Consider the following 12,466-nt stretch of genomic DNA (forward strand, 5'->3'; position numbering starts at 1 on the left):
AAATTGTCCCTGAAGTCCATCCTGTGAACTTTGCAGCCTGAGAGGATCCACAGTGAGGAAGAGCCGGCCATGCCATGGTGAAGATTTCCAGGCTGGAGCTGCTGGTGCCCASAGCCCTGACCACTCTGKCTGTYGGCCACCAAGATGGGATTCTCAGGRAGAGCAGGGATGTGACCACAGGATGCTGCTTCTCCTTTCTCCCATTCGTTCCCAGAAGGARGAGGGAATTGTTTGCATGTCCCTCTCTGGGTTTGAGGCTCTGAGCTCGGCAGGGTTTGGTCTCATTCCTGCRGGTTCCTGCACCCTGAGCGCGGCCTCACATCCCTCGGCTCCCTCACCCCGCTCTGCCTCCGTGACCTTCCAGCACCAGCAGCRCTCACAGGGGCTCTGAACCCTGCTGGGTCATTGCCAGAGGACTTTGCTCTTCTGCCCACGGGACAGTGAGTGACACGGCGGGGTTTGGGGGTGGCACAGGGAGCGTTTCAGAGCGAGCGCCTGGGACAGCGGCGGGAGCAAGGGTCATCCTCTGGTGGGGAATGGTGAACCTGTCCTGAGCTTGGCTCCTGAGCACGTGGAAGGAGAGCACTTCCACTGCCTGGTGAGATGGGACAGCTCTGCAGGGATCTCCCCAGGGAGGACAGGGCACATGGCCAGTGTAGGTGACATCTGATGGTGGCAGCAGGAGAGTCCCTTTGTCTGCTCGCAGCTTCCTCAGCCAAACCCTTTCACCTCTGAGCTGCTGTGAACACCTCGGGCCCTGGCAGAAATCAGCAGGGTGGCCTATGCCAGTGTCCCCTACCCTTAGGAGCACCCACAAGGTGTCACCTGGCCTCTGCTGTGACAGCAGGCTCAGCCGCAGGTACTGCCGTCCTCAAATACGGGATGGGACGCATGGAAGAACCCCAATTTCCAGATCCTGTAACTCCTGCCATCCCCAGACCCTGCAGGATGAAGCASTCACCCATCTCTCCACTCCCTGAGGTGCCACAAGCTCCAAGCAGGCTCCTGCACGTCACCCATGGTGTCACCATGTCTCACCCCACAGTCAGACACCRTCAGGACCGGGACACAGAGCCCAGCCCTGCTCGGGGGGCATCGAGGCACCGCTGACGAGCACAGCAGCATCAGCCACAAGTCCTGGAGAGGCTCCAAGGGGAGGTGGGGATSTGCTGGGGCCTGACTCAGCTCTCAGAGCAGGAGCAGGCTGTGGGATGACTCAGGAGGAGCTGCTGGCGTGGGGGCAGCTGGGAAGCGGTGAGTAGGCAAAGCCAGGCGGGAGCTGCGAGCCGGAGGCAGCCGGAAAGACCCGAAGATGAGACATTATTTGTTGTGGGATAATTCTCCCGTCCTCCAGCCCATGAGATGTCGGCTCTCCCTTCCCTTTGTCCTCGCTGCACAGCACTTTGATGTGGAAAATGTGGGTGAGGACAAGTCACCCCGACTTTTGTGAGGTGACAGCAGCCAGAGATGGTGCCTGACCGCAGTKGGACGGCCCTGATACCCCAATCAGMCATTCCTGTGAGCCRGCTGCCTTGGATGTGTTGGGAGATTCATTTTCCTGCCTGAGCTGCTCCTGAGGAGGCTCTGCTGGCTACACGTCGAGGTTTCCCTCTCTCCCACCAGGATCTGCAAACCCYAGCGCTTTTTCTGGAGGAGCCAGGTGGGCCTGACACATCCCAGCCTGTCCCCTGTGCTCCACAGCTGCCCTGGCAGGGTTTCYCTGTTTTCCTGCTGGAACATCCTCYGGCTTGGGAAGCTCCTTCCTTGGAGCTCTCATGGTTTTGGACGCACAGAACTCAAAGAGCTTCAAAGCACCGAGAAACCAGCAGATACCAACCCCTCCTGCCCTTCTCAGCGGGGACTGGGTCACTGGGGAACACCAGCTCTGCTCACCACTGCTGACCTTCCACAGTGCCACCATCTGCCCCTTCCCAGTGCTTCTGCCCATGGGCGATGGCTCATCCATCCCCACTCCCTGCTGCTTGGTTTGGCGCCACAGGGAGGACAAGTCTCAACCCAAATCCYGCCAGCCTCTGCCCAGCCTTGTCCTGCTCACCAGCTCATCCTTTACCCCTGGAAGCCAGGATGAGCACAGCAGCTTGACCCTCATGTGTGTCAGTGCCAGACCAGGGGCTTTGACTACTTTGATCCCCAGGGTCATCAACTGGACGGATGGTGGACACAAGGGCTGAGGCCAGGACATGATCCTACATTCCTGCATGCTGTCACATGCTGTCACACCGAGAATAATACCTGTGGAGTGGCTGGGACCATGGGCTCATGGCTGCAGGACAGCTCGACCCATTTTTCTCCCCAGCAGTTTTACCCAGAGCCCTGCAGGTACCCTGGGTGAATGATCTTGCCAAATGGATGTGGGCAGTGCTGAACCAGGCACCTTCAGCAAAACCCGACCCCAAATATTGGGGAAATACACAGGAAAACCAGCACGCTCGGCCCCGCTGCCTCTGCCTTGGCAGAGCCTCCCGCGGATCAGGGATTGCCCACCTGAGCAGGACTTTCAGCAGGACGCCCCGAGGCCAGCCCTGCCCCGTCCCCGCGGCGCAGCTCCTCACCTTCTGAGCCTGGCAGATCATCTTCCTCACCACCTCCTTGATGTGCGCCTGGCCCTCGATCGGGGGCTGCATGTACACGGTGGCGCGGGTGACCCCGCGGTAGGCGATGGTCTCGGGCCAGCCCAGGTCCAGCTGCGGGATGGAGCGATCGGACCTYTGGGGCCAGTACTCCAGGGAGGGGGCCACGTCCTGCTCGTCCCCTTGGCTGTTGCGGTCGCCCTCGCTGTCCCCGCCGCTGCTGCCGTGCCGCGGGATGTACTCGGAGCCGGGGTCGTACGCCTCCAGCGTGTCCAGGATCTTCTTCAGCTCCAGCTCCGACAGGAAGTCCCTGATGTTCTCCCTTTTCAGGACTTCATAGAAGGCGTCTGGGCCGCGGGAAGCCAGCGCCTCCAGGGCCAGGCGTTGCTCCTCGCTGTAGAAGAACTCGGGCTTGGACTCGCTGGACCTCCAGTTGACGTGGCTGTCGTCCAGGCACTGCACCTGRGAGAAAGCCATGGTGACCCCGCTCTCCGATCCCCTCTCCCCGGGGARCTCTGTGCCCCCAGCGAGCGCCGGATGTCGGCAATAAACGCGGAATTAATTATTCTCCAGTCTCCAAATACACGGTTAGCTTCGCCCTCCCCGGCTCAACATGCAGCTCGGGAAAGGCACCGCTCCCTTTTTCCAGCGGCTCCCGCCGCGCCGGGGCTCTTCCTGCCGGGRAGGAGGGTTTGGTTTGCGCCTTGCTCCCGGCTCCAGGCGAGGAAAACGCGGAGCTTCCCCCAGCAGAGAGCCCCAGGTGTGCCCACACCGCCAGGAAGGTCCTTCACCCCCGCGTCCGCTCTCTGCTCATCCTCCGCTCTCCCGAGACAACGCGAGCACGGGACGAAATAAAAAGTGGGAAAGAAACAAAGAGAAAAGCGGCTTAATGAAGGGCAGCSARGAGCAGGGTTTCTCGGCCCAGGGGCCGTGCCGGGTTCTCGTTCCCGGTCAGCCGGGGGTTTGCTCGGCGGCGGTCGCTGTCCCTCAGCCTCCTGCGCATCGCCGAGCGGCTCGGGGCTCCTGCCAGCGCGCACTGCCGGGGCCGGACAGGTAACAGCAAGAAGTGAAAAGAGGAAAAGGAAAAGAGTGATTCATCCCTCCGCCCTGCCCCACCTGCAGTCACATGCTGCCTTCACACGTTCCCTGCCCAGCCCAGGGAAGCTTAACTCTTTCGGCTGATGTGCCCTCGCACCTGCGGACCCGATCCTGGAGCCCCCCGGAGCCCCCCGGAGCCTGCGGGTGCTGGAGGGTCCCGGGCGGCTCCGGAGGGCTTTGGGTGTTTGTCTTTAAAGAAACAGTTTCTGTCCTCTGAGATTCCCCTCTCTCCCGGTGTGCTGGCTGGTAAGTCAATATTTTCCCGGAAAACAGACCTGTCCTGTGGTTAACCCCTTCTGTGCTGGTGCTGAGCTCGGAGCCCAGGTGGGTCCTGGTGGGCAGCTCCTGGTGAGATCTGCCAGAACTGTTCAAAGCTGCACCGAGGCAGGYTTAGGCTTTTCTTTATGGAAACATCTCCTTGAACAGGCTTCTTAGAGAGGTGGTCAATGCCTCAAACCAATCAGTGTTYAAGAGGCATTTGCACAATGCCCTTAATTTTTTTGTCAGTCCTCAGTTGGTCAGGCAGTGGGGCCAGATGATTGTTGTGGGGCTGTTCCAAATGAAACCATTTATTCTATTCTGTCCTGTCCTGTSCTGTCCCCTTGTCTATAAGGTCTGCAGCACTATCATGGTCACATCACCAGACCTTGCTATGATAAATCTCATTAATAACTGAGAGAGGACATAAAAAACCCCCACTCTGGATTCACCAGTTGGTGCTCACAAGCCAGAAAAGCTCTCTTGAGCTTTTCTCTTGGAAGCTCATCTGAGGACGAATTTCAGGAATTGGGGTCAGATTCTTGCGCCAATGCAAAAAAGGAAAGTGCCATGGGCTGTGTCTCTGTCCCTGGCGTTGGTGTGGCTCATCTGGATTTGCAGGCGGATAAATGAGGGCCCTGCCTGAGTCAGGCTCCCGAGGCAAAGCCGCCCGTCTGTCCGGGTGCTCGGCCATCAAAGCGCTCCTCTCTGCAGCCACAGTGGCCCTGCTGGTCCCACAGTGACAAATCGTGCRTGGGGCTGTGCCCAGCCCTGGCCTGGCCCATGCAGGAGGTGGCAGCAGGGCTGGGAGACACAGGAATGGGACAGTTCTGTGTTGGGACCACAGAATCATTGAGSTTGGAAAAGGTCACTGAGTCCGGCACTAAACCACATCCCCAAGAGTCAAATCTACAACATGGGGAGGATTGAAGCATTTATCTCCCAAAGAGTATCAGCTCAGGAGGTGTTTGAGGTGGAGCTGGTGACTGTGCTGACCCTGCAGGGGTTTCCCAGAGGTGGGGGTGACATCCCCACACTGTGACCTGGCGCAGCAGGGACTGAGGGAGCTGGAACCAAACCTGGGTGTTTCAGGTGAAATCCCAGCCCTGCTGGGAGCAATGGGGACAACAAATGGGACAGAGGTGAGCGCTGAGCCAGCACCCAGGACTCTTTGGGTACGATGGGAGATGGCCCAGATGGGAGCACGCAGTGGGTGTGTGGCRTGGYAGGAGCGTGTTGTGGTTGCCGCTCRCTCCAGGTGTTTTTATTGTGCCAGGAGATTTACGGGCTCTTTCACGGGTGTGTGCACTAATGATTTATTGCATGTGGGGCAAATGCTGCATCCCAGCCATGGCCTGCTCTGTGCTGGTTCTGCTGGGGCGGCTCAGGGTGGCAGAGCCCCACAGCGGGACCATGTGGACCTCACACCTGATCCTCACGAGGGATGGTGACACCTGGGTCCCCCACCTCCAGATCCCAGGGGCTCCCTCTCCCCACGTGGTGATTTTGGCCCTGGAATTGGGTGCAGCCCCTGTTTGCAGAGGTGGCTGTGGCTGAGCAGGTTGGTCCTGACGGTTCCAGGTGTCCCCGGGTGGATCCAGCCGGACAGGAAGCTCCCAGTGCAGACACGGCTCCTGTCCTGCAGATGGAAGCATTAATTACAAGGTCCTAATTAATTTTCCATTTTTAGCAGAAGGCCTAAAAGTGAGGCAGTGGGGTATGAAGTGGGCTCTGGGCTCCTGCTTCCTACTGTGAGGTGCCACCAAGGGGTTTCACCAAGTGGAGCTGAGGCCTGGGGCAGACATTTCATCTGGAATACAACATCCAGACACTGCMTTCCCTCTGGAGCGCCTTCCACCCTCCAGCCAACAACCATTTGCATGGAGCCRTGCACAACGTGGTGTTTTAGAGAGGGGAAACTGAGGCACAGAGCACTGATGGCAGCTTTGCTCACAGCTGCTGCAGGATGGAGTCACCCGGGCCCTGGTGCTGACTCTGACCTTGGGGAAAGGCGGCTCCACTTGGGCTTTTTGGCATCTTTGGGATGTGCTGAGCAYGGCCCGTGGTCTGCCCACAGCCCAGTCCTGCTCCCATTGCACCTCATGCTCCTTTATGGACTGTCCCAAGGTGTCACCACCAGTGTTTGAGACAGAGAGGTTGAGGGTTGCACCCTGCTTTGGCAGAGGTCACCAGGCAGGAGAAGCAGGAACGCTCCCTGTCCCGTGCAGGGATCACCCGTGCTCGTCCCCGTGCTCCTGGCTGGGCAGGTGCAGCCCRGAGAGCCAGGCAGCCCATCCATATTTATACCTGACATTAATTTCCATCCATTTCAATATTTTATGAGCGTGACAATTAAAAGAAAGAAAGAAGGGTTCAGTGCTCGTTGAGACATAGGAATAATTGGTTGTTGATGGTCCTGGCGCGCTGCCACGCTGATCCCGGGAGCTGCTGGTGCTGCCCATGCCCAGGAAATCACCACAACAGCGCAGGAACCCTGCTGGCCCCGTGTGCAGGGATGGGCAGTGCCTGCCCTGGAGCTCTGCTGCCTCTGGGCAGAGCCCCAGTCCTGGTGGGGCTCTGGAGATGCCCCCGGGGCAGCTGTTCCTGGGTTTATGTGGGGCTGGATCCAACCAGGGCTGGGCTGGGTGCGGGCAGCCGGGGGTGAAGGGTGGGATGGGCTCTGCTGTGCTGGAGCTGACGGTGGGGGAGGCAGGGGTGGATTTCCATATGGGATGTGCTCCCTGCTGCTCYTCCTGCTGTCCTGCCAAGGCCTGGGCATCGTGGCCACACGAAGGGTCAATAACTGCCCAGTGGGGCAGCATGAGGGGAGTGAAAGGGGCAGGGCTGGCCCCAGCCTGTGAGGGGTCTCAAGGTGTCACCTGCCTCTGTCCCCAGACACCGTGGCCTGCGTGGACCCTGAGGAGTGCACTCGTGTGTGCGGGGCCGCCGTGGGCTGCTCCAACATCGCCTACCCCAAGCTGGTGGTCGAGCTGATGCCCAGCGGTACGTGGGTGTGGGAGGGGCTGACTCCATCTCCTCAGGGCTTTGGCACCCCGGGGCTGCTGCCAGGGCTTTGATCTTGGGAGGAGGGACCCCATGGATGGTCTGGGAGGGTCAGTGCCTGGCACAACCCGTGCAGTCCCTCCAAGGGTCACTCCAGAAGGGAGGTCAGGGGATGTGAGGTCTTGATATCCCAGAGTGCAGCTGAGTGCTCCCAAACCTCATCCTTGCCCCAGGGGGGATCCCATAGGGTGGCTGCAGAGGGTTAGGTTCTATCCCATCCCATCCCATCCCATCCCATCCCATCCCATCCCATCCCATCCCATCCCATCCCATCCCATCCCATCCCATCCCATCCCATCCCATCCCATCCCATCCCATCCCATCCCATCCCATCCCATCCCATCCCATCCCATCCCATCCCAGCCTCTCCCTCTCCTCCGCAGGGCTGCGGGGTCTGATGATCGCGGTGATGATGGCAGCTCTCGTGTCATCCCTGACCTCCATCTTCAACAGCAGCAGCACCCTCTTCACCATGGACATCTGGAGGAAGCTGCGGCCACGGGCCGGGGACCGGGAGCTGCTCCTGGTGGGCAGGTACTGACCGGCGCTTTTGGGGATACCGGGGCGTTCGGGGAGACTGGTGGGGCCGGTCCAGCCTGCAAAGCGCCTGGTTTATGCAAGGAAAACAAACCCTCGGATTATTTTGGGGATGAAAGCGCTGCAAATGCAGACGGGGCGCTCGGTGCAGCCTCTCCCCTTCACCTCCTGCCCGCTCCCGGCTTTGGTCACACGCGGAGCTCACGGAGCTCGGGCGGGAGGCGGAGGGCAGCGCTGCCGGTACATGCCCGGCTGCTCCCGGTGCCGGCGGGGAGCCCCGGAACCCGCCCGCGGTGCCGCGCTCGGGGCGGCGCACTCAGCGCTGGGGAATGGCCCGGGAATGCCGCCGGGCCCGCAGCGAACGCGCCGAGGGCAGGCAAACAAGGAGCGAATCTGGGTCAGCCCTTGGCTGCGCTGTGCGGAGAGCTGGCGGGACCAGCGGCTGTTTCTCGGCGCTCTCCATCTCCGGAAGGTGGGAAGGGGATGGGCAGCGATCCCTGCGAGCGGTGGTCCCGCATGCTCCCCCTCGGGAMGCGGAGCGCTCGTCTCAAGGCTTTCTTTAGCCCCTCCCTGGCACTGGGCTTCGCTGCCGGTGACAAGGGTGTGACAAGGCAGGACAGCTTTCCCGAGGATGGGTAATGAATGTTTGCGAAGGGCTTTGCCCGCCCGGGGCGGGAGTCRCTGCTGCTGCTGCGGCGGAGCCCGGGGAACTCCTCAGTGTCGGGTGATTCGTGCGAGCAGGACGCTGCGGATCGCAGGGACAGAGACAAGGAAATGTGTTTGGGAGAGGGGGAAAAAGCTGTTTAAGCTGCAGGTTTAGGGTTTTCCTGCCAGCACGGAGAAAGGCGGGTTGGGTGCTGAGTAGTTGACAGGAGGTCCCAACAGTCCCCAGACCCAGCAGGGTGGGAATGCCACATCCTGGGATCATGGGTTGGGTTGGAAGGATCCTTAAAGATCACCTCAYTGCAGCCCTGAGGAAAGGGCTTTGATTGTGGGATGGGGAAGAGCTCCCAGCTCCCAGAGCTGGGGGTTTGARCTCTGGCTGTGGCCGTGGTGCCTGGCTGGAAATTCCTGCTGGTGCCAGACGCTGCTCTGTGCCAAGGTGGTGCTGTGGTGATGGAAATACCGGATCCTTCCCAAATTCCCCCAGCCTGGAATGTGCCAGTGAAGCTCTCCATTCCCTGCCCGGATCAGCAGGACACCCAGCACGCCCAGCTCCCTCCTCACCCTGACACTCCTGCTTTTCCACAGTCATTTGGCCTCAAGACCAGGTTGGAGGGGCTTTCAGCAGCCTGGACTAGTCSTGGAAGGTATCCCTGACCATGGCAGGGGRTGGAATGAGATGGGCTTTAARGTCCCTTCCCACCCAAACCTTCCATCATTCTTTGATTCTGTCYTCTGTGGCTCACAGATATTCCAAACAGAGGGATTCCTCCTCCCCTGTAGATCAAGGTGTGCATTTAATGCTCAGGCTGGTTCCCCTCCCTGCAGCACCARGCATCAGTGGCAGTTCCAGTCAGAGCTGCTTTCATGGCTTTATTTTTCTTTTATTTTTTCTTATTTCTGCCTTTTGAGAAGAGCAGATGGAGATGGAGGAAAATCTTTGGAGCTGTAATCAAGCCAGGCTGAGTTATAAATACAGCAGCTTTGGGATGGGTCCTGTGCAGGCTGCCTGCTCAGGCTGGGCCTAAAATCTGGGGTCTGGCCAATCCCTCGTGCTTCAGAGGAGGGTGATGCTGCGGGGTGTGGCTGGGATTTGGGTGAGGATGGGGTCAGGGTGATGTTGGGGACTGTCACAGCCTGGTTGGGGGAGCTGAGCATGGGGCAGATCAGCCCTTGTCCCCAACTCTCAGCTGGGTGCCTTGGCTGGACATGGGGGTCCTGAGAGCATCACCCAAATCTGGCCAGAGCAGCACCCAAATCTGGCCAGAGCAGAACCCAAATCTGGCCAGAGCAGAACCCAAATCTGGCCAGAGCAACACCCAAATCTGGCCAGAGCATCACCCAAATCTGGCCAGAGCATCACCCAAATCTGGCCAGGGTAGTACCCAAATCTGGCCAGAGCAGCCAGACTTTGCATCCGGCAGCTTTTCACAGTGGAAGTGCCCATTTCCTGGTGTTTTCCTTTGAGAGGTCCAATCCAGCAGCCCCCAGAGCTGGGCAGGGCCCTGGGAAGTTCTTGTCCACCCAGGTTCAGCAGGGAGGGGCATAATCAACACCCTCCGTGGTCCTGGAGATGTCCCCCAGCAGCGAGTGACCCWCCTGCATCCCCAGCAGCTCWGGGACCTGACCCCTGATTTYGGGGATCCTCCGCAGCCACAGAGCTGCTGCAGGAGCAGGGTGGGACAGGAATGTCACCTGCTGCCACTCGCAGGGCTGTCACAGTGGCGCTGGTGGCTCTCAGCGTGGTGTGGATCCCCATCCTGCAGAGCTCCAGTGGTGGCCAGCTCTACGTGTACATCCAGGCTGTCACCAGCTACCTGGCTCCTCCTGTCACCGCTGTCTTCATCCTGGCCGTCTTCTGGCCCCGAGCTAACGAGCAGGTACACGGCCCAGGTGGCCCTGGGGAYAGTTTGGGGACAGGGGTGGTACTGACACCCCCTGTGTGCCCTACTAGCAGGACACAGAGGGGATCAGCAGGTGGGGGAGGAAGGGAAGGGGTGACACTGGAGGGGTTGGGGAGAGAGCTGAGCTTGGCTGGGGTTCCTCAGGGAGCTGGGGGTGGCTGGTGACAAAAGGGAGCTGCTCAGCATGGCCACCAAGTGTGGCAYGGAGCTGGCAGGGGACATCCCCATGGAGGGGGAGCAGGGTTTGGCCATGCCCTGACGCACAGGGACTGTTCTACACTCCCTGGGGCTGGCTGGACAGAGCAGCTCCCGGGGGTTTGTCCCCGCTGCGGGGTGACCATCGCCCTCCAGCCACCCCCGTGGGCCTTGGCTTTGCAGGGAGCCTTCTGGGGCCTGATGGCAGGGCTGGCCCTGGGRCTGGCCAGGATGGGGCTGGAGCTGGCCCACCCCACACCCCTCTGCGGGGTCCCTGACCAGCGGCCGTGGCTGCTCACTGACCTCCACTACCTGCACTTTGCCGTGCTGCTGGCCGCTGTCACAGCTGCCATCGTGGTGGGGGGCAGCCTGCTGTCCCCACCACCGTCCCCACACCAGGTGAGTGGGGGTATCTGTGTCCCCCTGTCCCTCCCCACAATGGGGTCAGCCCTGGCAGGGTTTTCCCAGCAAATCTCCGGTTTGCAGCTGAAGGATCTCACCTGGTGGACCCTCTCACAGGAGCATCCTCAGCTCTCCATGTGTGGCACATCCCAGGGACCCTCTGATGGTGAGTGTGACCTTGGGGGTGACAGGCAATGCCTGTAATGGGCAGCAGGGTGGCACAATCACCCTGTGCCTCAGTTTCCCCAGGACTGTGCCACCTGCCAGGACGTGGCTGGTCCCCAGGGCCCTCTGTCCCCCACACTCACCCTATTTCTGTGCCAGGTTCCTGTTCAGCCAGCCTGGACACCCAGCAGCCACCCAAGGCCGTGGGACCCCCGACTGTGACCCTCAAGGACACCACGGAACCCCCGTTCTGGGCCCGAGTCTGTGGCATCAACGCCATTATCCTGATGTGTGTCAATATTTTCTGTTATGCYTATTTTGCCTAGCACCCTGCCAGCMCCTGAGGTAGGKRAAAGGTGCTTGGAGAGGGGAARAATGAGGATTTGGGTGGTGATTTTTCTTTATTTGGGATGTGATGTTGAGATGCACTGGTGCAGCGAGTTGGGTGTTCTCAGCACTGCAGACCCTGAGTGCATCCCAGAGAGTGTGAGATACGTGGGACACTTTTAGGGGCAGCAATCCCTGGGAGGGGTTTGGAACAGGCTTTGGGGTGGAGAAATGGCGGCTGCAGAGGAGCAAAACCACAGCAAAGCAGCAGCTGCATGAATGGAGGGACAGAAACACCTGGGCAGCGCTGGAAAAGGAGAAGCTGCACTCGAGGGTGATACCCAAACACGTTTTACTGGCCCTAAATAAAAAATAATATAAAAAAGCCCCMAAATTTGCAGCTATTAACAGCACCCACAGGACTGAGTCCCCCTGGATCAGCCTTTCCTGGTATCCTGAGTCCTGGAATTCCTCCGTGGATGGATCCTGGCTGTGTCCTGGCTGCCATCAGCCCTCCCTGGAGTTGGGGCTTTGCTTATGGGATCTGGAGAGGAGCCAAGGTTTGGGGTTTTGGGCTCAACCCCTCTGTTGCTGTCATCCCACTAGATTGTGGCTCTGAAGAAGTTTTATGGCCGTGGCTGAACACTCCACGCTCCCTCCCTGGGGAGCACCACTGCCAGCCCAGGGCTGGGGGTCACAGAGCTCTCGGGATCGGGGGAACAGGGGAGCCCCAGCTGATATTCCAGGGTGCTGGATCCATCCCCCTGGATGRGGAACCCCACCAGCCTGGCCTCCACCTCCAGCACAGCCACGTGGCACTGGGGTGGACACCATCCTGGGGACAAAGGGACACTCAGTCCGTGTGTGGGCAGCTCTGGTGAGYGGGGACAGCGGGGCCGGGTCCTGCCCGGTCACTGAGGTGTGGTCAAGGTCACTTGTGGATGGGGTGGACGTAGTTCCGGGGGAAGAACCCGACACGGCCGTAGATCTTSCCCTGCCACCAGTTGGGGTCAGGGCAGTCCAGGACCTCGATGATGTCCCCACGGAGGAAAGGCAGCTGGGAACGTTCRTGGGCTGAGAAATCAAACTGGGCTTGCACGAATCGGGGTCTCTTCACCTGGAGGGAAGGTGAGGACAGGGGGTGGCAGGARGAGAGGGGTCCCCACCTGCCAACCCCCTGGCACCGGGGAGCACCCCCAGGGTGACAGGGACACTATGGGATGGGGACCAGGCTTGGTGTGCCTGCTTTGAAGAGAGACAGAG

The 12,466-nt window shown here is 60.1% G+C and overlaps 3 protein-coding genes across 6 annotated transcripts in view; 1 reads left to right on the forward strand and 2 right to left on the reverse strand.

Moving 5' to 3' along the window:
- FAM83G (family with sequence similarity 83 member G) overlaps positions 1-3,669 on the reverse strand; it is a 17,894-nt gene extending 14,225 nt beyond the window's left edge. The window contains exon 1 of the mRNA XM_057381294.1: positions 2,574-3,669. Within this exon, the coding sequence (XP_057237277.1) occupies positions 2,574-3,068 (495 nt within the window). The 5' untranslated portion in view covers positions 3,069-3,669. The remainder of the gene's footprint in view (positions 1-2,573) is intronic.
- SLC5A10 (solute carrier family 5 member 10) overlaps positions 1-11,220 on the forward strand; it is a 23,214-nt gene extending 11,994 nt beyond the window's left edge. The window contains exons 1-7 of one of the 3 annotated variants that reach the window (XM_057381304.1): positions 3,658-3,935; positions 6,843-6,950; positions 7,394-7,544; positions 9,922-10,090; positions 10,493-10,708; positions 10,796-10,877; positions 11,036-11,220. In XM_057381304.1, the coding sequence (XP_057237287.1) occupies positions 3,773-3,935; positions 6,843-6,950; positions 7,394-7,544; positions 9,922-10,090; positions 10,493-10,708; positions 10,796-10,877; positions 11,036-11,202 (1,056 nt within the window). In that variant the 5' untranslated portion in view covers positions 3,658-3,772 and the 3' untranslated portion in view covers positions 11,203-11,220. Of the gene's footprint in view, positions 1-3,657; positions 3,936-6,842; positions 6,951-7,393; positions 7,545-9,921; positions 10,091-10,492; positions 10,709-10,795; positions 10,878-11,035 lie in introns of those variants that run through there. The other 2 variants (XM_057381303.1, XM_057381305.1) reach the window with 2 other exon arrangements.
- Positions 11,221-11,450: 230 nt separating this feature from the next.
- GRAP (GRB2 related adaptor protein) overlaps positions 11,451-12,466 on the reverse strand; it is a 5,443-nt gene continuing 4,427 nt past the window's right edge. For both annotated transcript variants that reach the window (XM_057381307.1, XM_057381306.1), the window contains one exon: positions 11,451-12,320. In XM_057381307.1, coding sequence (XP_057237290.1) covers positions 12,135-12,320 — 186 coding nt within the window. In that variant the 3' untranslated portion in view covers positions 11,451-12,134. The remainder of the gene's footprint in view (positions 12,321-12,466) is intronic.

Source organism: Malurus melanocephalus, unplaced genomic scaffold (genome assembly GCF_030028575.1).
Source record: "Malurus melanocephalus ecotype Western Australia unplaced genomic scaffold, MMel_1.1 scaffold_504, whole genome shotgun sequence".
NCBI classification, from domain to species: domain Eukaryota; kingdom Metazoa; phylum Chordata; class Aves; order Passeriformes; family Maluridae; genus Malurus; species Malurus melanocephalus.